The sequence below is a fragment of the Aspergillus tubingensis genome (genome assembly GCF_013340325.1).
Source record: "Aspergillus tubingensis WU-2223L DNA, scaffold_11, whole genome shotgun sequence".
Taxonomy (NCBI): Eukaryota; Fungi; Ascomycota; class Eurotiomycetes; order Eurotiales; family Aspergillaceae; genus Aspergillus; species Aspergillus tubingensis.
In genome coordinates, this window is record NW_023336285.1 from 13564 (window position 1) to 39788 (window position 26225).

The following is a 26225-nucleotide window of genomic DNA, read 5'->3' on the forward strand; positions in this document are numbered from 1 at the left end:
GACAAGCAAAAGTCCAACAAAAACACCTAACCAGTAGGAAAGACCTACCTACAGTTTATTCACATTTCTTAACACCTCCTCCATCTCGTCCGCTGCCTGCTCATAGACTCTTGACCGAAGCGTTTTCTCATGCTCCGTCTTACCCAAATGGTCCCAATAGTGCGGCACATTCTCGACCACTTCACACTCAACATGCTTTCCCGCGGCTTCGAATTGAGCAGCCGCCGCTTTCCCTTCCGCCAACAAGGGGTCTAAGCCAGCAAGTTTGACATATATGTGATTCGGCAACGCCCTGCTCATCATCTCCAACGGAGCTAGTCCTGGCGAAATGCAGATCTGGCTTTTATCGATTGTATCGGGCAAGTTCCAAAAATACGCGCGGTCAAAGATATCGCCTATCAATTTGGACGAGGAAGCGGGTTTCTTTTTCAAAGCCATAAATGCCGGGTTCGATGCTGCGCGCTGAGCACGGGTTTTCGTGAGGTCCATAGGCGGGTAGAATGCTGTTATGGCTTTGACAGTGCCTAGCGAGGCGCGATCAATCTGCGGATGTTCATGCTGGGCGAGAGCCTGCGCAAGCCAGTATTGAGACGCGAACGCCATCTGCCCACCGACGCTGAACCCCGTGATGAACGTGCGGTGTTTGTCGACTCCCATTGCTGTAGCATTCTTCCAGATGTAGAGCATGGCGTCCACGCAATCAAGTAAAGGTACCGGGTAGGCGTGCTCTGGCGCGAGGCGGTAGTTGACAGCTACCACGACGGCTCTACCGCGCTGCGTGACTGTCTCGATGAAGCGTTCGTCATGGCGCGCGTGCCCTACGCACCATCCGCCTCCGTGTAGTACGATCACTACAGGGTAGGGGGCTCCTCCTTTCTCCGTGGAGGACTGGTTGTATCCGGGAGGGTGGTAGATGTGTAGGTCGAAATTGCCCGGGGAGGCGGACAGGGTGGAGGGGATGGATATTTGGGAGGTCGGGGTAATTATTGAAACTGGATGTCTTTTGCGATCTAGCCAGGCTAGAAGTCGAGTTAGCCATCGAAGGATGCGTAGTTTGGTGTGGAATGCGAGGGATTCGAATGCCATTGCGATGGGAGGTTTGTTTTTTGTTTTCTTGGTTTTGGGGGGGGGGGGTAAAATAGAGTAGAATGTCTGTATCAGGTTCGGATGGCTAGATTTATCGTCCATACTACGTACCTACGGCCACCACATGGGAACAGTAAGCATCTTGTACCGAGATAGAGATCCGAAAAATGCAGGTGATTGCAATAGAACTAGTTGGTCCACCTACTTAGGGGTGAAGAGCAGTCGGGCGAACAATCCCTCCGCCCACAGACCCACTACCGGTATCCATGGGGCTTGTCAAGCCGGAACTAAATTCATCAGTAATGCAATGCCACTCCAGAACTTTAAGTCTTCTTGCAATGCTTTAACCAATCCTACTTCACATGAAGCTATCACCGTGGCCGGACTGGTGAATATCAGTCAACCTGTAGTATCTCATACACCAAACACCGAGAGTCCAGAGAATATGGTATCCCTTGAAGCTGTCCGCGCTCACAACAGCAATTTAGAAGATCTCGGCACGGGACTCGTTGCTGTATTTGGTGCGTTCAACCCCTCTTGAGACGCTGTAGCTGATGTTCCAGTCGGTGGTACGAGTGGAATTGGACTCTACGCTGCGCGTGAATTCATCCGCCATACTTTATCTCCGACGGTCTATCTAGTTGGCCGCAACGAGATTCGCGCAACAGAGATCATTGACGACTTGAAGTCGCTGAATCCGAGCTCCCAGATTAGATTTCTCAAAGCAGACGTATCGCTATTGAAGGAGGTGGACTCGACATGTGCCGTGATTCGAAGCCAGGTCAACCATGTCAACGTGTTATTCCTCAGCTGCGGTATTTTTACGCTCAACCGTAGTAGAGAAGGTGCGTCTGAGAATCGAGTAGTCCCTAGACCTTAAATAGTTATCTTCACAATCTAACCTAATTCGCCATACATACAGACACTGCGGAAGGCCTCGACAAAAAGCTCAGTCTCCATTACTACGCTCGCATGCGCTTCATCCACAACCTAATGCCGCAGTTGACCCGCGCCAGCTGTATCCTTGGTTCTGAGGGTAGTCATAACCTCTCCCGGGTTATATCCGTTCTAGGCGGTGGCCACGAAACAGAGCTATATCTAGACGATCTCGACCTGCAGAACCACTACGGGGTCGAGAATTGCGATATCCACGCAACAACCATGACATCCTTAATGGTCGAAGAGTTTGCGTCGCGGTATCCGTCGACGACATTTATCCACACGTATCCTGGGATTGTGAATTCGGGGATTTCTCGCGAATCGGGCCGATTCGTAGGCTGCATTGTCAAGGCCGTGATGTTTCTAGGTCGGCCGTGGATGGTGTCGGAGAAGGAGAGCGGCGAGCGGAGTCTTTTTGCGGCGACGAGTAGAGAGATCTCTACGTCTGCGAAGAGTACCACTGGAGATGGCAAAAGGAATGCTATCATACTGAACTGGGACGGGTCTGAGGTGGGCAATCGAAGGCTCCTCGAAGAGTATCGGAAAAAGGGTGTTGGTGATATGGTGTGGAAGCTTACGGAGGAGATTTTTCTAAAGGCTTCCAAGGTTCCTTCTTGAGACTATGGACATCGGTAAGCGAAAGGTGCTGGTAAAGAGTATTTCATAGTCAATATTTGACAGGCACTGCCTGCTAGGTGGCCTAGAAAATCGGTCAGAAACGTTTCGTATTCTCTATCTACGAGTCCTGCGGTGGGCTCAGATTTTCAGTCGCCCAGTGTGGGTTATCTGATGCACTGGCTACATGCAACCTAGCGCCGCAGCTGTACAACCGAGCTCCAACAATATTTGAATTACTGTCATAACGGTCAGGCAGGATGACGTGCACCCGAGATATGTAGAAATGCACGTTGCAGGGAATTATAGCTGTAATTGCAACTACATGCATACAATTACCGCTCGATATACAGGATGTGGCAAATCTCGGACGATTTGGGCTTAGATTATCAGCCCCTGAAGGCAAATTGTTCTCAGTCCTCGGTGATAATGCGAATTATGCGGATTATGCTTTCTATGGTCCCAGCCGGGGCGGCGGGATAACCTTGCTCCCGTCGGGTATGTTCGGTTCGATATTCGTCCGAAGCAGCCAGACATAATCATCGCTGGAAGGTATAACCCTACTGCCGAGGCAACTTTCTACCCTTCTGGGCTCCCGAAACGCTTGCGATTGGATAATATATAACAATGGGACTCAATACAAGCATCTTCAATCACCAGATCGGATGGTTACCCAAATATGCCAGACGCAAGTCCTATCCACGCTAGCTCTCTCCCCTCTTACAGCCAAGTCGCTTGCATTGGGGCCGGAGCAAGTGGCATTGCGCTGGGAGCCACGCTGAAAAGATGGTATGGCTTAGAGGACATCCAATACTTCGAGCGCCAGGCCGACTGTGGTGGAACGTGGCATATCAATACCTACCCCGGTACGAGAATGATTATTTCTCAACCCGCTTCCGCCGTGACGATACTGATGGTTCGTAGGTTGTGCATGCGATGTGCCTAGTGCCTTATACAGCTTCTCATTTGCGCCGAACGCTCGCTGGAGCAAGCTGATGCCCTCGCAGAAAGAGATCAAGTCATATCAGGATGGCGTTGTTGCCGATTATGGACTGAGACAGAAAATGAATTTCCGCACAGAGGTCAAACAGTGTATATGGCGTGAAGATGCATCGCGATGGCTTCTGTTGCTGCGCAACGTCGATACTGGGGCAGAATGGGCACACGAATGCCAGGTCCTTTTTTCCGCTACAGGTCACTTTGCGCAGCCGCGATCGTGCAATTTCCCTGGATCTTCATCATTCGAAGGTGCCATGTTCCATTCGGCGCAATGGGACCACAGCGTCAGTCTAAAGGGCAAGAGGGTCGTGGTTATTGGAAATGGATGTGAGCTGCACTAAAACTGCTTTACCGGGGGTCTTCTCTCATTTTCCTTACGTCAATGTAGGCACCGCAGCGCAGATTGTACCTGCTCTCGTCAAGCAGACGAAGCATTTGACGCAGATCATTCGATCCCAACACTGGATCTTCCCTGCGACCAATTTCACCTACCCCAAGGTTTTGCAGTGGATCTTCCAGTACGTTCCTTTCGCAATGAAACTCCATCGATTGCATATTTTCCTGCTGGCTGAGAATGGCTTTCGCCTGTTTCCAATGACAGCTCGTGCCGCAAGGCTACGACAGAAGCGCAGAAAGGAGGTCGAAAAATATATGAGAGATACCGCGCCAGCCAAGTACCACGATATCCTGATTCCGGACTTCGAGGTTGGATGCAAGGTGCGTTAGACTCGATGAAGCTGCAAGACCTAGACACTGACATTGATTTTATTAGCGACGAATTTTCAATGACGGATATCTCGAATCCCTTCACAGTGCCAATCTTGATCTCACAACGGCAAAAATTCTTGAGATCGTTCCAGAAGGCGTGCGAACTTCCGACGGAGTCATTCCTGCCGACGTCATTGTCTTAGCAACGGGTTTCGAAACAAACCAATTCACGCCCTTCATGGACATCGTGGGCCGCGATGGAAGCCTGAATGACCACTGGAAGAGATATGATGGGCCCGAAGCTTATAATAGCTCTGCCATGAGTGGCTTCCCAAACTTCTTCATGCTATTCGGGCCCAACGCAGGGACTGGCCATACTTCGGCATTGATGGCTGCAGAAAAGTAAGCGCACTGATTCGCGGACTTGATTACCAACTAATAACGCTGAAGCTCCGTCAACTACGCACTCCGTGTCCTTAAGCCAGTCTTCGATAAACGAGCAGACGCCGTCGAGCTTTCTCCGACTGCGGAAGACGAGTATTCCAAGGCGGTTCAAGGTGCCTTACAAAAGCGAGTTTGGAATGCTGGTTGTCAATCAGTAAGTTGCTTTCTCTTCCATCATCGTGTGTTCACGGGATTTACAGTATATCTAACTCTGTGTTAAGTGGTATATAAATGAGAAGAATTGGAATGCGATGGCTTATCCTTGGACTCAAGCCTATTTCTGGTACAGGAGTTTATTTCCAATCAAATCCCATTGGATTAAGAAGGTACGTTATACGTCTCAATATTTACCGGTGGAAAGGACCACAAATTAATGCTTTTCTAGACACGGCCAGGTGGCGCAAAGTCCGGAAACAGCAAATATTGGCTGAGCTTGCCGTTTATGCTTGGGTTGGGCGTCTCCTTGGCCTACAAGGAGATACTTTTGGCTGCTGTCCCCAGGAGCCTGGAATTTGGCAACAAGATACTCTCGTTCATTCATGGATGTGCATCTGATATGCTATCCAGACATTAGAGTGGAAGATGGGCTGTTGTCTGTGTTGAGAACTTGGATCATTCAGTATAGAATTTGAAAATTGATTATTATATTAGAATTGTTTCAAGTCCCAGTTGTGTGGTGGTTTTCCACCACCGAGATACATTACGCCTGCTAGTCACGACCCACTTAGAACCTTAACTACCTTTTTCGCCGTCTCCTTCGCCGACCCAGGGTTCTGCCCCGTCACCAAGTTACCGTCGTTCACAGCATAGGAGGTAAATGGCAGTGTCGCCTTCATATAGCGGGCACCGCGCTTCTTCAGCTCTTCCTCCACATTGTAGGGCACCAGCTTATTCACGCGCGCCAGCAATTCCTCCCTCCACGAGAACCCCGTCAACTTGCGCCCAGCCACCAAGTACGACCCGTCAGAAAGCGTGGTGTTCAATAGGCCGCAGCATCCATGACACACCGAGGCCACGACCCCGCCGCGCTCGAAAATCTCCCGCGTGATGCGCTGTAAGCCTTCGCTGTCTTTGAAATCGTACATCACCCCGTGGCCCCCCGTGAAGTAGATCGCGTCGAAATCGGCCGACTTAATTTGCTCGGGGCTGAATGTGTTCTGGAGCAACGCCATCCGTTCCACGTCCGCTTGCCACGTTTTCGCCGTCCTGTCGACATTAGGAAACTTCAGAGACCGAGGCTCAAGGGGGCAGTGGCCGCCCGCTGGGCTGACGATGGTTTGTGTATATCCGCTCGCCTCGAAGACATCCCATGCGTGTGTGAGCTCAGTCAACCACAGACCTGTCGGGTGGGATGGATCGTCGTAGTGCCCGACGTTGGTGACGACGTGTAAGATACGCTTGGGTCTTGACATTCCTTATGATGTAGAAAACTGTGTGTAGGAACTGTGTTTACGGAGGTGAAGACGTTGGAGACTGAAACAGATCCTTTTCTTATCATCAAGATTAAGGGTGTGAAGGTTCGAAGGGTTATACAGTATATTCATGACACCATGACGTCCTTTGGTTTGGATCCACGGAACAGTATTAGTCGAACCACAGAAACCTTGTTTTATGGGTCGAAGTCGGGGGAATAACTCCCCGACCGGCGGATCCTCTTCTTCGCGTCTCCACTTCAGATAGTTGGCTCGTCTTTTGCTGGACGAGTTTGTTCCTAAGGGAAGCTCTGGGACTTCACGGAATCCAGAAATGGTCGACTGAACCAAGCCACTTCAGTAACTAAGTAAAGCATGGGCCATTGACTGTAGAGTGATTTTTTAATTCTATGTCATATCGGAACTTGTGTAGTTACTACCTACAGAGCCCCAGACAGAACTCCATGATCTATCGATTTGGTCCCTTTACTCAAAACTTCAACAAGGCCTTCCCCTTGTTCTTCCCCTCGAAGATCCCCACCAGCCCCTCCGCAGCGTTCTCAACGCCAACAGTTTCATGGAAGAGACACTTGATCGAGCCGTCCTTGATCCATCTCTGCACATTCGCCTGATGCTCCATGAAATATGCAGGACCGAACTCAGCATCCGCCACAATAAAGCCCTGCATGTACAAGCGCTTCGTGATCACGGCATGGATATTCTTAACCGGGTACGTCGCCCCACTAACGTCCGAAATCATTCCACACGCCACCACGCGTCCAAAATCATTCAAGGCATCAAGCGCCGCCTCAAGATGGTCGCCGCCCACATTGTCATAGTAGATGTTGATACCTTCTGGCGTGAGCCGTGCCAACGCCTCGCGGGGCTTCTCGCGTTTGTAGTTGAACCCTGCGTCAAAGCCTAGCTCGTTCAGGATATACGCGAGCTTTTCATCGGACCCAACACTCCCGATCACTCGGAGGCCTTCGCGCTTGGCCAGCTGTCCTACAAGCTGTCCCACGGCTCCACTTGCCGCAGAGACGAATATCGTCTCGCCGCGCTTGGGCTTCCCGATCTTGTACAGTGACGAGTAGGCCGTAAGTCCGGGCATTCCTAGCGGGCCTAGGAACACGCGCACGTCTTCTAACCCGAGGGGATTCTCCAGGGGCCGCACGCGGCTGATGGATGTCTCCTCGACGGCGACGTATTCCTGAATAGGTAGTTCTCCGAAAACAAGCTGGCCCTCTTGGTAGGCTGGGTTGTTAGTCTTGAGAACCTTGCCGATGGCGAAGGTGTCAACGGGCGTGCCGAGCTTGTATGCTGGTACATATGATTTTCGTTCGGCGCCGCGCATGCGACCTCGCATGTAGGGGTCGAAACTTGCGTAGAGGGACTGCACCAGGATGCCATTGGCTGGGGCGCTGTTGAGGTCGCACTGGGTGACTGGCTCGGTGGCGAGGTCTTCTCCTGGGACTGGGAGGGAGCCAGTAGGGACTTTTTTGAAGATTAGGGCTCTGTTAAGAGACATTGTCATCGGTTGTGGATGTAGGATTTTAGAAAAGAGAAGGGTAGATCTCGGTTCTTGAGAGAGAGGGATCGCTCACGAGCTGATATCAAATAGTTGGGGAGATTTTGAGACAACGACCGAGTGCATTTGCTGGTCAGTCGCTTGTATTATATACTACATATCTGTTTCTATTGTGCTGGCATTGGAGGACCATAATAAACGGAGATACGTTAAGGGAATATCCACATTCTAACGAGGAGATATTCATGCGTCGGATGAATTTAAAATACCTCGCCGTCGGGCAAGTCTCATGGGTGCTTGGGTATTGGGTTCATACTTGGGGAGTTGACGAAATTAGGGCCGATACAAAGTGGAGATTGTTAACCTTGGGGCGTTGGTGGGACTACCTGGTAACGGATAGTTTGTTGCTCCGAACATCGAATAACAGGTAGACGCCACCGGAAACTTTGCCTTTGCCGGCAATAATAACTGATTATCCGTTCCATAAAATTATACCCACATAATCTCAGTACCGACTGTGACGGAGGAACGAGGACACGAAAGCTGTTTCTTAACACCTCTCATCACCCTTTGACATCAACATTTTAGGACAGCTGCAGTTTCTGACTGTCTTCTTTAAATACAAGATCAACAGTTAAGATTTTCCAATCAATTTGTCTGGTGTATGATTTAGCCGTTCATAATAACTAAAAGAGCAGAAAATAGTTGAGTACGCGGGCAGCAAACCAACAGACTAGAATGATAATTTAGCAAGACACTTTTACTCCTATACACCAAAGCTTTCTAATAATCTTATTAGCGCAGAAATATGTCCTACATTAATCTAGGAAAGCTCGCAACTTTACATCATAGATATGCTGAGATTATGCTTCACATCTTAAATAAAAGGAAAGTGACATCTCACCGCAAGTCTGAAGAGTTAGTATCCTCTCCCACTTGATTCGGTTATAGATAAAAATAACTTTAGCCGGGCTGATGTTCATTGCATTAGACATGTTTTTACTGCGTTACACTGGACGCATTACTGTGCGAGTCCAGTCACCATGAAACAAACTAGTACGCTTCCAGCTAGTTATATACATTCTTGAGGGAGATAATATATAATATTTAGTATATTGTCAAAGTCTACTCAAGCATAATACATTTAGTTGTCTTTTCTCCCAATACCCGGCTACAGTAACTGGAATCTGCATGAATAAATACCTTCACTGAATCTAACTACAAGCATATTGTAACCGGCCACTCGAACAATTAAAAAAGTGACTAAAGTATATATTAAGGCTGACAGGTACGGCTTGATAACTCATAATAATTCACACTAGATGCATTTCAAGGGTAGCTTAAGTTAAAGTATTAAATCCCAGTATCATTATACCGGTGACTCTCACATTATATACAGAGCAGGGCCATGCTGCTCCACAGGATCCATTATAAATATCTTATCTGCATTACACCACATTATCAGAGGACTTAGAAAATTATCACATCATATATTCTTTGTAGAAGCCTTGAATATAAATCTGAAGACTAGAAGACAAAAACTTATTAATCAAAAAAAGTTCAGGTTACTGGATACACTTTTACTAGCAGAATCTAATATCTTATCTGTACTAGATCATGGCTTCAGCACCCACGAATGTGGTATTATAGTGTATATACCTTGACAGCTACAAAGGATTTCCTTCTAAAGACGGCAGACTAATATTCTTACCATCATCCTTTATCATTTCTATAGCCTCCAAGTCAATCCCATGCAACAGGCATATCTGATTGACAGTATCTCTATTAGCTTATATATAATCCTCCAATACATTCAACATGCGGGGATCAAAGATAGTAGTAATGGGCTATAATCTACCACTAAATACTCACTTATATTAATAGCACATCCCCGTATTACTACTTTGCATTAACTAATTTATTATAAACATTAGCCCCGCAGCTTCTACAGAAAAAGATCATATAGTGTGCGTGGCGAACCAATATTCCTGTATTATATAGCCCACTTATCTCAGTAATTAATGATATATTAGATAGAACAAAGCATTAATCATTACAAGGATGTTATAAAAGCTGACTCATACTATAACTAATTCTATTTCTTGAATTTCCATATCATCTGCAAAAGCCAGCAAACTGCCTGCAATATAACAATAGCTGCCTCTATAGATTTTTAGTTTAGTAACTAATTCTTTTAAGAAAGATCCTTATTCCATGGAAATAAACAATTATATGCTTACTGGGTTCGCCTTGTACCAATATACATACAATTACAAAAGATTACAGTCAATTACGACAGCGGGGACGGAAACCTTACAGAGAAGCATACAGCCCTGCAATAACAGCTAAATAATTAAATAAAGAAATAAAAGTTATATTATTATATTTCTCATGCAAAGCTTTATTAAATAATATTATTTAGAAATTTATCAGACATCATCTGACCATTGTCCCGTTATGAAGATTTCCCTACTAGATTATTGATTTCCATAATAAAACTATTTATTCTGAATTTCTGATACATTTAATTATTTATTAAAAAATATATAAATAGTTAGATTAGACAAAAATCAATTTAACTACATTTTACTTGTACTAAGACTTAAATAAGTATAATCAATGAAATGTTGATTTTAAAAATAGTTAGAATAATTAATTGTACTAATTATAGTCTTGATTATAGCCAGGTATAAGATTTCTCTTAATCTAACTATTAATCTGACAGAATGTATAAACCTTGCTATTAACCTGGCCTAACCTGACCTGGCTGTTTGCCACTCTATAATAGACTGAAGAACATAGTAACGCTACACATATACTCAATGATTTAGAAACCCCATATAATGTACTTAATCCAATAGCCCGCTATTGTGATCTCTGTGTTGCTATCTTCTCAAACTCTTTAACTAGTACCCGATTTCTAACCCGTCTCTCCAATCACGCTCCAAACAAGTGCAAATGACTGCTTAAGAGGCTTTGGACCATTACCCAACAAGGCATTTTGAAGAATCACACGAATAGTAGCTCTTGTTTCTTTTTTCAACCCTGACCAGATAACCTGCTCGGTATTGTTGATGTCATCTCGGAGGAGATAATCGTGTTCAGTCGAATTTCCAAACCGATCGTCAACCCCAATAGTCACGCACAGATTAAGAATATGTTGCAAAGCCTCTCCTCCCCGGTCAGAATAGACCATAGTAGCCTTTAGAGTTAGTTTCGAGGCATCCTCCGACGGTAGATACTTCGACAAGGGGATGACAACTGTATACACGTCTGAATCATCTTCATCATATACCTCACCCTCAACAAACTCGCGATTTGTGCTTGTATCTCTACCAGGAATAATGATTGAGTCAGCAAGGCTTACACGACCAAAGCCCTGCTGACTGCGAGGAACATTTCCTTCAAGTAATGTTGCTCCGTTGATTAACATGGCCTTGATTAAAGCTGCAGTTGGATTAGCTTTCTTGCATGCAGTAATCAAGATCTGTCGTAATACTGCCACGCATCCTGCTACTTGACCAGTAGCCATACTAGTACCAGATAAATATCTCCAGAGCGGAAGTTCCGCTGGTCCATAATCTGTATATCCCTCTTTTCCCAAAGCCTTAGGATCTCGTGATGCCGCATACAGTACCATTCCACCAGGAGCTACCACATCCGGCTTGCTGCGATATTCTAATGTTGGTCCGTGGCTGCTGAATGGAGAGATAGAGCTTAATGTCCACCTGACATTTCCCCTGGGGCTATACTGGGTTCCAAGCTCATTATATGAACTTGTTCTATTCTGACAAGAGCCGACTGTGATAACGTTTTTGGATGCCGCAACGCCACCAATGTGGCCCGGCCACGATGTGTTGCCGCTTTGGAGTGGTTCCATTCCGAAGTTTCCCGCAGCAAAACAAACACACATGTCTGGGTGCTCGTAAATGAACTGATCAATATCCTTTGATTGCGAGTTGTATGGTTTTTGTCCGGGTTGTATACCCTTTTTACCGTCTGAGTTCGTGACCGCTGATCTCCACCGAGGGCTCCAAGAGTTGTTATGCACACGAGAGGCATGGGTGAAGTAAGATTGCTGGAGGAATGTATTCATGTTGGCAATAATTTGACCCTGCTCGTCGTCTATTGACTGCACAACCAATTTAGAGTTTGGAGCAGTTCCTCTTATATTCCCTTCCCTACACTGCCCGTTTCCAAGTATAGTGCCGCAGACATGTGTTCCATGCCCATTTCTGTCATTAGTTTGCCCTTCCCTGTTAACAGCAACCAGCTTTGAAACACGTGTGCCAAATGCAGGGTGCACGTCCTGTAGACTTCCTTTGTCAAATCCAAAATCAGCAACAGTTATTGTCTGGTCATCACCCTCATATTGCGTGTTGTTGGGCAACTTGTTTACTCCTATGGTCTCTCTCGCTGTGTAAATGTTGTAATCCAGGTCAACTACCTCGCGGATAGCGGCGACACTCTCGAATGATGCAATTTGCATCAAGTCTATTTGCTTTATTTCCATCCGGATTACTGATTGGTTATCTTCAATCGACATTGACTGAGTTGGAATACTGGTCACCGTACTGATTTCCTCGGAAACCTTTTCGGCTGGCATATCTATTTCGCTGCGCAAGAATATTTGCACCTGCCGTGTATCGATCCCTTCATCCCCAGATAGTTGCAGGCTTGACTCGATCTTGAGCTCTGAGGGGCAAGGAATGACACCGTGTACACTTTCTTGGTCATAGATGTCTTGCAGCCTTTCTTTGTCTTTGCAAAAGCACAAGTAGATGTTGTCACCATTATGCTGAAGGATTTGGACGCCAAGGGCTTCGAGCTTTGCTTTTAGACCACGCTTGAGGTAATCTCCAAGAACAAGTAGATAATGCTGAGTCGGGGAATCTTCAATGTGTTGACTGAGTTTTTCGTTCTGTTTATAGCATTCCTCTTTGATCCAGGCAGCATCGAGCTCATTCCCATTGATCCGAGCCTTTGACTGCGCCATTTCGGCCGTAGGTTCGATACTATGTGGATCCCATCATACTTTACTAACCAGAGAGTGAAACTGATGGCACCTATATCCAGACATAACGTGTTGATAAAAACGTGAATATGGAAGTCTAGTGTGTTTCTTTTCCTTAGTCTAATGCTGACCTTTATGAGAGCTCGTTGCTAGCTGTTGGAAATCGTTAGGATAGTTGTCCCGATGGCGTCATCCTTTCATCATGGAATATTTCTCTCCTGTCATTGCTTGTATGATTTCATGGTTAATGATATATACTTAATGTAAAGCAGTCCCAAACAAAAGAAAGGAGATTGTGGAACAGATGGTGGAGCGAAGATAAAATTACAAAATCGGCAATAATTTCGGCTAGAACCGACTCGCTTACTTATGGATGAGCCTGTGGGTCCAATTCCACCAATTGCACGAAACTGCTTCTTTGGGGCTTTTTTTTCCCCCCATAATCGACAGAGTACGAGACTGTTTTGTTAATATGGCTCTTGCTCAATGGTTGCTGGGATCCAAATGCGGCACCTCCGCTAGGCGTGTTCCGTTTGCCATAGGTTGAATGGTCGCTGGTATTGCCCAGGACTTTCGGGAAGAGATGCACGAGCATAGCACGGAATGTGGGCAGACAGGCGCACATGACGGCGATTTGGGTCTCCAGGACCGACCAATGAACGATGGGTTGGAGTTGTTCTGTACTTCTGAATTAGTAGGTATTGGTCAGGGGCGTGGACCCGGGACGAACCAGTGAGGTTGGTGTTCCAACGGTTGTACCAGAAAACGACGACACGAATGATTGCCACTGCTGTCAATCTGAGGAGGGTTAGCAGATACGGCGACAGCGAGAGAGACAATACGTACACTAGACCCATGGCGAACATGACACTGACTCCCAACTTTTTGCGAGCAGACAAGTTGAGCTTGGTCACTTCATAAACCGGCATGAGCACCATGATTATATCGACGGCGATGTTAACAAAAGCGTTGGCGAACGTGACAGCAATGAAGTCGACACATCTCCCTGTTTCGAGCCCTTCCCACTGCGTCCAGGCTAAGTGGACGGGAATGCATCGAAAGGAATCGGTAAGGACCCATGTAATCCCAATAGCAGCATTCAGGCCGATGACCGCCCATGTGGTATAACGAAACAAATTAGACTGGAAGATTCTCAACAAGAACAGACACACTGAAATCTTTGCGAGAGAAACCTGTGTCTTGTACATCACAACGAACCCCTGAAAGCACTAAAAATACAATTAGAACATAATTGTGGCAGTGATGAGTAGACACCCACCTTGAAAATCAGAGTGATATTGTCCATTGGGATAATGTCCCACATGTTTTTGCCGAAACCCAATTCAATCACTAAAGGATGGTTAGACAATCACCTGGTGTCCAACAAACCAAACTTACTCTTAACATTGACACCAAAGATGCCCACTGCAAGGGCCTATAGTCATCATGAGTAAAGAATACGTGGTACGTGTAGCGTGGTACCTACCCATGCTATAGTAATCGTAACATCGTCTGCACCCCAACCACCACCAAGACCCATGATCTTCGCGAGGATTCGGTTCAAGAAAAGGAGCGTTGAGATGACTAGCGGAACAATGGTAGCGGCCTCCACGGCGGGGCGTCCTTTATGAACAGGGATTCCGCATTGTCGGCTATCTAATCGTTTGGTGACTGCAAGTTGTTAGATGGCAGCAGATCAAAGCCTGCACTGCGACATACGGAGCTGTTCTCTGCCTGTACACTTCGCAGTAACACACGTCGTCATGTCATCTTGAAATGCGTCATCATTACACAGGCATGTTGTATCGGTCGTTGCGCATGAGGTCGAGTTGGCAGCTAGAACTTGCGTCTGACAGGTAACCTATTGTACGGGTTAGCCAGGGGCAGGGCGATCCAGTAGCACCCGAACATACCGCGCATTGAGGTAGAGTGGAATTCGCCGCTGAGGCCCCAGCGACCAGAGACACTGAGATCCCAATCAGTATTTCACGCAGGCGCATAATGGCCAAAAGGCCCCTCCAGGTACAGAGGTCACAGGGTCCAAGAGGAGGGAGGTTAGGGAGGAGTCACCACGAGACCGGACTGGAGGGAACTGCCATCTTATATGAAGTCTAGACCACGGGTTCCCGTTGGTGAGCTTTGATGCCGTGATCCACGGGACATGAGCAATGATCCTCATTGAAATTACCCCAAACAACCTTATGACCCGTTCTGTATGAGCTAAAGTTGACTAAACAAGTAGATCCTTATCTAGCATCCCATTTTACCCGGTAGAGACTTTTTCGAGGGGCTTAGGTCTATGGCACTATTTGGTATTCGGGGTACGGACCGGTATTAGCCTGCTACGGTAGCTCACTTTAGAACGTTCCAAGTGCCATGATTCGCGAGTACCAGCCCGACGGGGATCTTGTCCGATTTCCCGAAACACTGGATCGGCAGTCTTGTGCAGGCGGTTTTCGAGGCGTCCAAGTGCGACTGCCGGTCCAGGGGTTTTGAGTGGGTCCTCTTTCCCCGAGAGACTCGTGTTGGTTGCTAAAAACAATGGTCTCGTCGGGCCTCGGCATGGACGATCGTTGGAACAGAATTTGGTACCCAAGCGGGAAGCATTTCCCTTTGATATTTATAGAGAGTATAATAAAGAATACATAAATGTACCAAATACTGAATAAGCTCATAGGCTGTAAAATGATTGAGTTTAGCACTAGTCCCCATTCAGTTCACGTCAGAAGCGGCAATTTCTGACATTTTCCTTGTTGGCCTCCACAGTCCATACACTTTCAACTGCTACTTTCTTCTTTTTGTTTCGCCCCCACTCCCTCTTGATTATTGTAGGCATAGACAGCCCCAAGGTATTTTGGCAGATTGCTCACTTTTTTTTTTTCTTTCTTTAATTGATGCTTCCATGATTCTGCTCTGGCTCACAATCTTCCAGCCTGCCCGGCAGATGCCATGGTGGCCAGTAGCAATTTCCGCCAGCGCCTCGCCTAACCCTACACCGGAGATGCCGACAATACTAATCACAGGCTCGGTTATTCATCTTGGCTTCTCCACCACTTTCCCTCTTTGCTCGCCCCACTTGAACTTTCGCCAATCCCTTGGCTATTGCTGAGAGCTCGCCCGTCACGACTCCTATTCAGGACAAGGGGCGGATCATCAAAACTTACACTTTGCACACAGCATTTAGTGTAGCCACCGAGATCTTCTGGGTCCCTAAACATAGACCACGGCTTTCTATTCCTCTCGATTCATTCTCATTTACAAGCACGAGGCTCCGAAATAGAAAGTCTAACGAGCAGTACTTCCGATCTGCCCTCCATAATCAGCCAAGAACCCCTGACACCGCTCGTGCTAGTCCCTGACTGCCATGTGGTGCACAAACATTTGGGTATGGCTTCACTGGCTCAGACAGAAGAGGGAAAGAGAAAAATGACCGCGGAAAGGGATGCACGATACAGGAACAGCACCTGCTTTCTCCTCTGTACATCTTTCTTTCCTGTTAGTGCTTTGGCCGCTGGGCTACAGCCTGTGATAGGGTAGCCACTGTTTTTGAAGGTGCTCCCGTCTCTGGGCAGTGGGGTCTTGAATATGCCAAACTGCCCATTTCAGTTCATTGCATTATTGGTTAGATTGAGAATTTCCATTACCTCATATTGTCGTCGGGCAGCCTTTTATTTGCAGCGCGTTTCCCTGTCTTTCGGTCGGAAAACCTTGCGTTCCACCACGCAAATTTACATGCTCCTTTCGGCATTTGTGTAGAATAATATACTTAACCGTCGCTAAGCTTCTGCCATGATAACTCTAACCCTACCTGCAGGGTCGGTAACTCAATATATCTAATAAATCGATTCCACTCCGGGATTATGTCAATCAAATCCCTCATATTCAATATTTCGGGTAATTTGAATTAACTAATCCCAATCGATGCGGGACTCGATCTGCGGCCTGTGGGCTGTGTAGCGATAAACAGTCAACACCGTGTGCAGGAGTTCCTCCTTTTTCAGACTACCGAGGAAACCATGAACCACGGCTTATCGTGAATCAGGTAGCCCAAGTGGAGCAAAGACACGAGGGTGACAAGGGTATATAGTAGGTGAGGAGGGTTTATAGTGAAGTCAATGGTGACTAAAGCTTACTTGATCCACTAATAGATATTAATACAAAGAAGCTGGAAACGGATAAAAGCACTTGAAATACTCCAAGAAACTTAACACACGACCACAGAGAAAGGTGACGGGAAAAATTCATTATATGTAATGTTCACCAGTCAGTCACCTTAATGTACTGAGATATGGAAACATCAAGGTTCTCATCACGCAAATAGCTTTTTTTCTTACCCCCCGGCCTTTTTTTCCCACCTCATCTATGTATTTGTATAATCATTCAAGAGTATCTGATTTGTCTTGTGACGTTAAAAGATAGTATTTTGTCGGCTCTCACATCATGTTCGGATTTTCTCTACCGAATCGTCCAAGCAGAAATGGCGTTCTCATTTAATAATGGATGATACTCTCATCATTGCAGACTTGATCCAATAAATGACATCAACCAAAGGATAATCTTTTCCCAGCAATAGCTTCTGCCCACACCGGCCTAATAAAAAGGTGTTCTGTCTCCTGTCGGCTCATCCGCAAGAGAATAGAGCCCTTTTACGCCTCCCTTAGAAGGTAGCTTGAGCTCCTGAGCCATTCCACCCGAAAGTGTCGTGTGCTCTTTCTGAATGGTATGGGGCAGCTCATACATTTCATACTTCTTCATGTACCATTGTTTCGCGCTCGAATTTTCTCCATTGCTGTCCTCAAACTCGGTGGAGTCCGTAGCTCGCAGGAAGTACGATATAGAGTAGCGATCTTCAGTTTGGACGTGGCCCTGAGGCAACACGCGGTGCAATGCAGAGCGCAAACGCTTGTTTGAAAGGAAGCGCAATGTATCGCCGACGTTGACAATTGCATGACCCGGTCGGGGAACGACATAATTCAAAGTAGCATCCTCCGGGGAGAAGACCCGGAGACCCCACTGGCGCGTGGAGGATGGTCAAACTGCCAATATCGGTGTGCATGTTCTGGCCAATTTGGGTCGGGTCTGTCACGCTGGGAGGGAAGTGAAGAAAGCATAGGGTGCTTTTCGAGCGACAGTCGTCCCGGTGGTGACTTTCAAGCCGGGCGTCTCCCTTCAGGCCCATTTCATCCGAGATGCAGTCGAGTAGAAGCTTCGAGAAGAAATGGCACGCAGCGGTGAACTGGTCAAACAGATCGAGGTTGTTCTGTGCGACGGAAGGAAGAGCCCATCGACCATCCGATTCGAATTTGCCGATCTGACACGGTTAGGGCTGGGACTGAATTCATATAGGGGTAAGGAGGATGTTTTCTTTAATATCTCTTACTCACCTTTAGTGCCTCAAAGCCATCTTTGAGCGACTGGACAGCTCCAGACTGGTTTCCAATGGCTTTGAACCTGGATTAGATTGGTTTCAAGATCAGCTGGTTGGACTAACTATGAAATTTATCCATAGATAGACGACCAAACAACTCACCTATGCGAGAGAGACACAGTAGGGGTCTTCCTTTTGACATGCTCAGGCTGAGAAAACCACTTCTTGGTGATAGTGTCGATCTCGTACAGGTCCGTCCAAAACTTTTCGGAACCGCCATGTTGAAGGTCGAGGTAGAAGAAGCCATCTTTTTCGCAGGCTGTGATAATTTTTATCAACTCCGATTTTTCCTTATCAAAGAGATTGATGAACTGGATAGTGGAGAGGTCAGCCGTGGGAACATACATATACTCTGCGGGGCGAGGGGCGGCCATTGGAATTCTTCCTTGGTAAGAATGAACCAACTTTCAATAATGTTGATTGAGCATGTGTAAAATAAAGGATGTTTGCGATGCTTTTATTCTTCCTTGAATGGGACTTAAGAACTCCTTTTATTGTTTCGATGAGGAGCGATACCTGCTATAAGGGCAAGTTGGCCTTCGCACGGAGGGAGCGAACTTGATCGACAAAGGGTGTGACTCTTGCATTCCGGACCGAGTTGACTCATTCGGGGATTGTTTCTGACACTGCCGGCGCTCCAGCGGGTCTCGAAGATGCACGCCACTGGTCACTACGGAAAAATGGCAGCCTGACGGTGAAATTTGAGGCCGGAGCTTTTTTTGACGGGTCTGTAATGCCTTCGGAGCCGGAATTAAGCGGCAGTGGCTCGCTGCCCCCCGATGGCGTCGTTGCGGACGGCTGACCATTCGGCTTGTATTAACGACACCTTTCTAGGGTTCGTGGGCAGGGGGTACTTTGTTATGGATGTACCCAGTTGTAAGTTAATTGTGCCGAAACAGAACATAGTGTTCTCTCCGAAAAGTAGGCATACGTCGCAACAAAGTCGCCGATCTCCACCAGCAAGGGGGGAAATGGAATAGACGGAGATAAAACGTAATAGTAAACTATTTCGGGGAGACCAAGCTCGTGCAAAGATACAGCTCCATCGTACAACCATGATAATGTGGGAATATACTAGATTAAAGGAAGCTACGTAACACTCCTGGCTTGTCAGGTATTCACAGCAAGGAGGCGTTGAACTCCACGGCTACGAGCCCATTCATTCCTGATTAATTATACTAATCTGTGAATGCAGATAATGGAAATAGAAAAAATATCAAAGCCTATAACATCTCTTCCGTGCCGCTACTGATTAAACAAAGTAAATTGTAGAGAACAACCAAATATCTCAGAATATCCGTAGAGAGTTATTGGGCTTATGCAGTCAGTGTTGAGCACCTGGACCTTCCACCATAGCAATAGAGACCCCTTTCATCCCATCTAGCTCTCTATAATCCTTCATGCCAAGAGAATTTGCGAATAGAGGCATCTTGTTCGTAGTCAAGAGCATGGCTCGTCGAAGATGTGGCCACGCTTGCAATTTCTTATTCATGATTTCCAGTAGCCAGCGGCCGAGGCCCGTCCCCTGTTGTCCCTCCAAAATATACACATCCGTCAGATATGCGAACGTGACACCATCGGTTATAACACGAACGAGCCCTATCTGCTTCAGAGGAGTGCAATAGTCTGGCGGTAGATTCGATTATCAGTATCAGTGGACAACTGCTCAATCATAAAAGGCCCACATACTTTGAGGAATCTGCAATGTAGTTGCACAGGACTCGTTTGTGTCAGAGTCACCGGGCGCTTTCTGGTACAGACCAAAGCAAAGCGAGCCATCCAGCGCCCGTTTAAGGGCATCAACTGGCAGGTCACCAGCCCACCACACCATGTCCGATCCGAGAGCTGCATTGGTAGCATCAACCTGCAGCAAGGCTGGATCTGTAGAGATCAGGTAGTCACCACGGGACCAGTTTTCAAATTTCATCATGACTTGAAATGCAATAAAACCTTCCCACAGCTCGGACGTGCAATGGGTTGGATGAAACAAAAGATCTTATAACCCGATGATATATAATAATAAGGGGAGAAATGTCAAGGATGGTCAGTTGCACAAAGTTGAGAGAACAATATCTGCTGGGACTATACTTACATACAACACAAACTATATTGGTTGGCTTTACTTTTACTACCTCGCCTCCTATAGCCGAGCCATTATCGTTCCGAACTTCACCTATACAGACTCCATCAACGTTCTTTTATTATTTCAAACCACTTGGCCGACTTCGTGGGGCCGCTAAATATGATGATCCCAACATCAATAATCGCCGGTATCGCCATTTTCTCGTGGATGGTAGTCCGTACCCCAGGCCAACTGTACGCGTGGACAGTGGTGTACGGCATCATAGCGGGCAGCATGCCCAGTCTTTTCCCGGCGGGGATATCGAGCCTGACCAGTGACCTATCACAACGGGGCGCGCGTACTGGCATGAATTTCACCATCATTAGCTTGGCGACCTTGACAGGAGACCCCATCGGAGGTGCCCTTATCGAGGGTGATGGAGGCAACTATATTAAAGCCCAGGCGTTCATGGGGGCTTGCTTTTTCCTTGGCGGAGCTTTTGTATTTGCTGCCAGGCTCTCGAGGCAACTGAATGCGAAAAGGGACTGGCTGATCAAAATATAAACAGCAAGCAGCAGGCAGACCTATCATCAATACCCCGGTTCTAAGTACCAATGCAGTTGTATGCCTGTTCCCTTTAAGATAATCTTTGAATATACTTCAGATGATACTGAATAGTATGCTTTACATTCATTAAGTGGAAATTGTATGGTCATTAACTTCAAATAGCAGTTTCATAGAACAAATTGAATGTTGCTTCGACAAATGGCCTCGAAATTATTCCTGGATGTAAGAGTGATGCTTCTTTCGTGTCTGTCTGTGTCTTGGTTATGCCTCGGGTGTCGACCTAAGTGATCCTACTCCATGTTCTGTGCACGACAGAAGTCTTGTCGTCGCTTGAGGTATGACACCTCTCTCCATATTTATACTAATTCTAATCCAACAGAAGGCTGTCCTCAAGGTATTAGCAATGAAATAATGATCGTCCACGGTAGAATATACAATCAAGAGGCGTTCTTGCCTTTGCTACGACCTTCGAAACTCCCGTCAATCTGTGTCGCCATTGTTACCTTTACCCCAAGCTCATTGGCGAATGCACGAACAAGCCCAGGGCTTTGTTGAAACCAACGACCAGCTTGAACAGCATCAATGCCCGATTGTATTACCTCCTCCGCAAGATTACCTGTTTTGATTTCTCGAACCGCAGTCCCCACCAGTTTATTCCCCGTTGCTCTCTTGATCTTGTGGGCCCAGTGTACTTGGTATGCAGCGCCAGGCTTAATAGCAATTGCAGATTAAGGATGAATTTCACCGGAACTGACATCCAACAAATCAACACCATGATCAGCTAAGACAGGGACAAGGCGGATAGACTGTTCAACTGTCCAGCTCTCAGGAAACTCCAAGCTTTCCTGGTATTCAAACCAATCAGTTACACTGATTCAGACAAGAAGAGGCACTATATCTGACATAATAACTCTACTAACATCACAGACCTTTACAAGAAGTCTGATCCGATTGTTGAAGCTGCCTCCGTACCTGTCAGTTCGCTGGTTGCTGACAGGACTCAAAAATTGATATAAAAGATATCCATGAGCTGCATGAATCTCAATTGCGTCAAAAATTGCTTGAACAGCTCGTTGTGCCGCTCTTGCAAAATCATTGACCAAAGTACTGATCTTTTCAGAGGTCAGTGCTCGAGAAACTGTATTAACATCTCTCTCGTGTGGAATTGCTGATGAATTAATAATGTCTTCTAGCCATCCAGCAACTTCCTTAACACCCATAGCGTTGGTACTTAACCACGGAGCTACTGCACTGGCCTTTCAACCTGCATGAGATAATTAAATAGCAATTTTCTGACTCTGGCTATGAGCAAATTCAGTGATTCTCTTCAGCGGCTGGATCTGTCCGTCTTTGTATAGCCACAAATCTTGCGGTGTAATGCGACCAATGCTTTGTACAGTAGTTGACTCCATAATTGCCAGCCCTGGTCCACGCTGCAGGATTCCACCCAGATGTGTTAGATGCCAATCGGTAGCATAGCCATTCTGGGCAGAGTACTGGCAGAGAGGGGCTAGGAAAAGAGGATTTGGAAGGGTGAGACCTCGGAGGGTAATCAGATTGAAAAGCTTTACTGAACCCTCAATCTGCATGCCAGCTGGCGGATTCTGGGCCGGTGTGTAGTAAGAAACGCCATGTGCAGGAACTTTTTCAATTACTTCTTGATTGATGGCCATGACGAGGAGGGTCGAAGGATGAAATAGTTGGACAAGGGGTAGCCCAATCTAATCTTGTTTAATAGGTAACGATGAAATGAGTTTTATGTTTCTCTTTATTCCTATAAGCCGAGATTTGAGGTTGAATGGAAGATGCGAGAGAGAATAGACCTTATATCCATGATCGCATCCCTTGGTATCCTTGGTCCCGGTCGGAATATTCGCAGACATTATCACCTCTGCGATCATTGCGTTGCAGATTAATAATGCGCAATCACGCCATAGTGGACGTGATTGCATCGGTTCAATAGGAATATATAATTGGGCCACGGAGTTTCGGACAAGAGGAAACAGTCCATGCTAGTCGAGGATTACTGCCGCGCTAGTCAAGGTACGTCTCAGTAGCATGTGGACAGAGAATCATACGGCGTACTCCGTCCGTCTCCGATCTTCAGCTCGGTGCATAGTAACCAATCGGACGTTTATATTTTCTGTCTTGTAATATATCCAACCGTACAGTGCCCGAAGGGATGTTCAATACCCCCACATTCATGACGTGGTTGCGTTATTAGTGCTATTCAACCTCTTATCGCCCACGACGGGATTCTGGGTCGTTCTCTTCCTGCATCTGTTTACAATCAAAGCCAGGATTTACCTAGTAACTGTGAATAAAAAAGTATGGATTGGCAGGCTGTGTGTAAAGAGGCCCAGGCCTCAGTCCTGAACGCGATACCCGTCCAGTGGCGGTTGATCTCGATGATTATAATGGGCATAAAGACGTATCAAAAGTGCCCTTTACCTGTGGCATCTTGACGGAGGAACAGATTCAGATCACCGACCTCACCGCCACAGAAATCGTGGATCGGCTTGAGTAACGAACATTGAAGGCAGCACAGGTTCTGGAGGCTTTTGCAGCCCGGACCGCCATTGCTCACCAACTGGCATGTTTACATTCTCAGGCTTCACATCTAATTGAGCTAACGAGCGAATCAGGTGAATTGTCTCACCGAATGGTTTTATGAGGAAGGACTTGAACAGGCAAGAGCGCTGGATGACGCCATTGCTGGGGGCGAAACACTGAAAGGACCATTACACGGGGTTCCTGTTGCCTTGAAGGTAAGATGAAAGAGAAGAGATATCTCTCAGAGAACTGTTATTGCACAGAGCCTCTGACACGGAGTCCCATGGGATGTGCACGAACTCAAAGACCATGTTTCGACAATGGGTTATGTCTCCAGAAGGACGAATACCATGAAGGAAGATTGTGCCCTCGTCCAGACGTTGCGTGCCGCAGGTGCAGTCTTTTTCTGTAAGACCACCATGCCTCAATCCGGCATGACATTGGAAACAGTCAGCAATCTATGGGGTCGCACGACGAACCCATTCAACAGGGACTTGGTCGCGGGCGGTAGCTCGGGAGGAGATGCTGTATTGGTAGCTTTAAAGGGCAGTCCTATCGCTCCTTCCACGGACATGGGAGGCTCCATCCAGGTGCCAGCGGCATTTAATGGGCTGTATGGTATCCGGCCTACTTCCGACCGCATACCTAAAGGTGGTATGCGTAACACTAAAACTGGTAACATCACGATCAAACTCTCTTGCGGCCCAGTATGCAACTCTTTAGATGACCTCCTGTTATTTACACGAATTATCAACGCATATCCAAACAACCGGCATGATGTGACTTCCGTGCCTGTGCCGTGGAGAGAGCTTGATCCTTTACCTCGCAAGCTCACAATAGGGATAATGACTTGGGATGGTGTAGTTATGCCTCATCCACCAGTATTACGAGCCATAGACTACACTAAGCAGGTCCTTGAGAAGGCAGGGCATGAAGGTAAGTTTTCGCTTTCTAGAGCTAGTAACTGTCATTGACCCCGATCTACAGTCATAGCATTCGAACCTCCATTTGATTGTTGGGATGCAAAGCAAACCACGGTAATTTTATGTCTGTGATATTTAGGTATGGCTAAACTAACTTGGTATTAAGTTCGATATTTACTACCAGTCAGGGTCTATTGGAACGAAATCGACACTGGCTGCTTCGGGAGAGCCCCTCATACCAGCTTTCGCTGATCTACTCAGGATTTTCAACCCCCGAGAAAGGTCTGCTGCCGAGGCACTGAATGTATGTTCTTGTGGCCCATAGCACCTTGATGCCAGCATTCATGGAAACACTTTTGCTGAACGATTGTGCAGTTGAATCTGAAAACAAGAGCCCTCAAAGAACGATTTGCAGAGAGTTGGGATGGCACCGCTAGCCGCACGGCTTCGGGTCGAGTGATTGATGCTTTGGTCATGCCCTCATCCCCTGCAGTTGGCTATCCCCATGACTTTAACATATACTGGGGGTACACTTCTTTGCTCAATTTGATCGACTATCCTTCTGTGATTTTGCCCATTACCAATTTCAGGGTGGATACCCAACTGGATCCCGTGGATCACAGCTACCAACCGCTGAAAACCAACCCTTATGATAGACCAAACTATGAGTTGTGTAAGCTTACCCCACTGAGGCGGTTCATAGCAGGATTTTGACAGTTTCTCCCCCTTATAGATCGGCCCGAGTCGTTCACAAACCAACCGTCAACCATCCAGATCGTTGGGCGTCCATTCGAGGACGAGGAAGCTATTCGTGCAGCTTTCATTCTAGATGATCTATTTAAGGGGCAATAGAGCGACTACTTGGAGTTGAACAAAGCATAAGAGGGTAGTAATGGAATAATATCGGTTCTATTCGTTGCTTTTCCAGTTATTATAGGCATTTTACTAGCATTCTTGCCATAACGAACATAATGTGAAAAAATAGGCCGTAGATCAAATTAGACGTCGTTCGTCCCTTTGAAACTGTGTCCCAGTCTATCCCACTCTATGATTCCTAAGAACCTCAGACTGGCTATTGTCCGTATCTATATATTCTCTGACCTGCGAGCGTATTCATATTCCGGGTGATGACGTGTCCATAGCCAATGACTTCATGTGTAGGGAAAACGAAGGAAAAAAAAAAAAAAAAAAGACAAAAAGAAACAGTATTTTGCTATGAAATGGTGTAATTCTAACATCATCTCTACAATGCTAGTGGGGATGTTCCTCCCCATGGAATGGATTCTGTCATTTTGATACGTCCTTATCGGAAAATTTAGACTAGAACATTCCGCCGTTTTAGGCCTATGCTCACGGCAATGGGCTTCCTGGCCAGCCCCTCAATGACATCGTCTCTCAGGACAAAATCATATCTTCTCGCCCAAGTTGCCGTGATGAGTCGCAGTTCCATCTCGGCGAGGTTGCGCTCAGACACGCACGCGGGCCGTAATTGAAAGGAATGAAGGCTTTCTTTTGACAATCAGTAAAATTTCCCCACCTCTCCGGCTTAAACTCGTCTGCATCGGCGCCCCAGACGTTTCTCGAATGGTGAAGCGTATAGATCGGAATGCTCAGATAGTTCCCGGAGGGAAATGTTTCCCTTGAAAGGTTATGCCGTGGGGGTTCTGCGGGACCTCCCGAGGAAGACCAAGACTGATCGAAGAGTGGTGCCGTAGCGATTCGTTCACAACATATCCAAGATAGGGAAGGCCTTTCACTTGTTCATACGATTGCACATCAATATCTGGCGAAAGAGCGGAGTCAAACTCGGATTGCAGCTTCCTGAGGACTCCAGGGATTAGGGTTTATTATTATTATCCTCTTCTTCCGATGTAGCTTTCTAGCTGCCGACCAATGCGCATCTTGTTTATTTGCTTTCGTGATCGCGATGCATATTCTATTTTCCTA

The 26225-nt window shown here is 46.7% G+C and overlaps 11 protein-coding genes across 11 annotated transcripts; 3 read left to right on the forward strand and 8 right to left on the reverse strand.

Moving 5' to 3' along the window:
- Window positions 1–48: 48 nt before the first annotated feature.
- AtWU_09305 (alpha/beta-hydrolase) lies at window positions 49–1086 on the reverse strand (the record flags this gene model as incomplete). The annotated part of the gene is made up of 1 exon (XM_035504411.1): window positions 49–1086. One exon carries the CDS (start codon window positions 1084–1086, stop codon window positions 49–51), a length of 1038 nt encoding a protein of 345 aa, XP_035360304.1.
- A 445-nt stretch (window positions 1087–1531) lies between these two features.
- On the forward strand, window positions 1532–2643 carry AtWU_09306 (short-chain dehydrogenase/reductase; the record flags this gene model as incomplete). The annotated part of the gene is made up of 3 exons (XM_035504412.1): window positions 1532–1607; window positions 1650–1931; window positions 2009–2643. The coding sequence occupies 3 exons, from the start codon at window positions 1532–1534 to the stop codon at window positions 2641–2643; spliced, it is 993 nt and encodes a 330-aa protein (XP_035360305.1).
- A 676-nt stretch (window positions 2644–3319) lies between these two features.
- On the forward strand, window positions 3320–5365 carry AtWU_09307 (flavin-containing monooxygenase; the record flags this gene model as incomplete). The annotated part of the gene is made up of 7 exons (XM_035504413.1): window positions 3320–3506; window positions 3565–3966; window positions 4028–4356; window positions 4412–4749; window positions 4798–4945; window positions 5013–5117; window positions 5177–5365. The coding sequence occupies 7 exons, from the start codon at window positions 3320–3322 to the stop codon at window positions 5363–5365; spliced, it is 1698 nt and encodes a 565-aa protein (XP_035360306.1).
- Window positions 5366–5504: 139 nt separating this feature from the next.
- On the reverse strand, window positions 5505–6203 carry AtWU_09308 (type 1 glutamine amidotransferase domain-containing protein; the record flags this gene model as incomplete). The annotated part of the gene is made up of 1 exon (XM_035504414.1): window positions 5505–6203. One exon carries the CDS (start codon window positions 6201–6203, stop codon window positions 5505–5507), a length of 699 nt encoding a protein of 232 aa, XP_035360307.1.
- A 490-nt stretch (window positions 6204–6693) lies between these two features.
- On the reverse strand, window positions 6694–7731 carry AtWU_09309 (MDR family NADP-dependent oxidoreductase; the record flags this gene model as incomplete). The annotated part of the gene is made up of 1 exon (XM_035504415.1): window positions 6694–7731. The coding sequence occupies one exon, from the start codon at window positions 7729–7731 to the stop codon at window positions 6694–6696; it is 1038 nt and encodes a 345-aa protein (XP_035360308.1).
- A 2920-nt stretch (window positions 7732–10651) lies between these two features.
- AtWU_09310 (S8 family serine peptidase) lies at window positions 10652–12727 on the reverse strand (the record flags this gene model as incomplete). The annotated part of the gene is made up of 1 exon (XM_035504416.1): window positions 10652–12727. The coding sequence occupies one exon, from the start codon at window positions 12725–12727 to the stop codon at window positions 10652–10654; it is 2076 nt and encodes a 691-aa protein (XP_035360309.1).
- A 385-nt stretch (window positions 12728–13112) lies between these two features.
- AtWU_09311 (CFEM domain-containing protein) lies at window positions 13113–14745 on the reverse strand (the record flags this gene model as incomplete). The annotated part of the gene is made up of 8 exons (XM_035504417.1): window positions 13113–13423; window positions 13476–13543; window positions 13592–13974; window positions 14025–14095; window positions 14144–14180; window positions 14232–14416; window positions 14465–14606; window positions 14659–14745. The coding sequence occupies 8 exons, from the start codon at window positions 14743–14745 to the stop codon at window positions 13113–13115; spliced, it is 1284 nt and encodes a 427-aa protein (XP_035360310.1).
- Window positions 14746–17335: 2590 nt separating this feature from the next.
- Window positions 17336–18547, reverse strand: AtWU_09312 (2og-fe oxygenase family protein; the record flags this gene model as incomplete). The annotated part of the gene is made up of 4 exons (XM_035504418.1): window positions 17336–17758; window positions 17832–18056; window positions 18130–18196; window positions 18276–18547. 4 exons carry the CDS (start codon window positions 18545–18547, stop codon window positions 17336–17338), a joined length of 987 nt encoding a protein of 328 aa, XP_035360311.1.
- A 950-nt stretch (window positions 18548–19497) lies between these two features.
- AtWU_09313 (gnat family n- protein) lies at window positions 19498–20103 on the reverse strand (the record flags this gene model as incomplete). Its single annotated transcript, XM_035504419.1, has 2 exons — window positions 19498–19799; window positions 19863–20103. The coding sequence occupies 2 exons, from the start codon at window positions 20101–20103 to the stop codon at window positions 19498–19500; spliced, it is 543 nt and encodes a 180-aa protein (XP_035360312.1).
- A 1976-nt stretch (window positions 20104–22079) lies between these two features.
- AtWU_09314 (NADH oxidase) lies at window positions 22080–22475 on the reverse strand (the record flags this gene model as incomplete). Its single annotated transcript, XM_035504420.1, has 1 exon — window positions 22080–22475. The coding sequence occupies one exon, from the start codon at window positions 22473–22475 to the stop codon at window positions 22080–22082; it is 396 nt and encodes a 131-aa protein (XP_035360313.1).
- Window positions 22476–23675: 1200 nt separating this feature from the next.
- Window positions 23676–25130, forward strand: AtWU_09315 (uncharacterized protein; the record flags this gene model as incomplete). The annotated part of the gene is made up of 5 exons (XM_035504421.1): window positions 23676–24291; window positions 24343–24392; window positions 24445–24582; window positions 24654–24951; window positions 25012–25130. The coding sequence occupies 5 exons, from the start codon at window positions 23676–23678 to the stop codon at window positions 25128–25130; spliced, it is 1221 nt and encodes a 406-aa protein (XP_035360314.1).
- Window positions 25131–26225: the final 1095 nt, after the last annotated feature.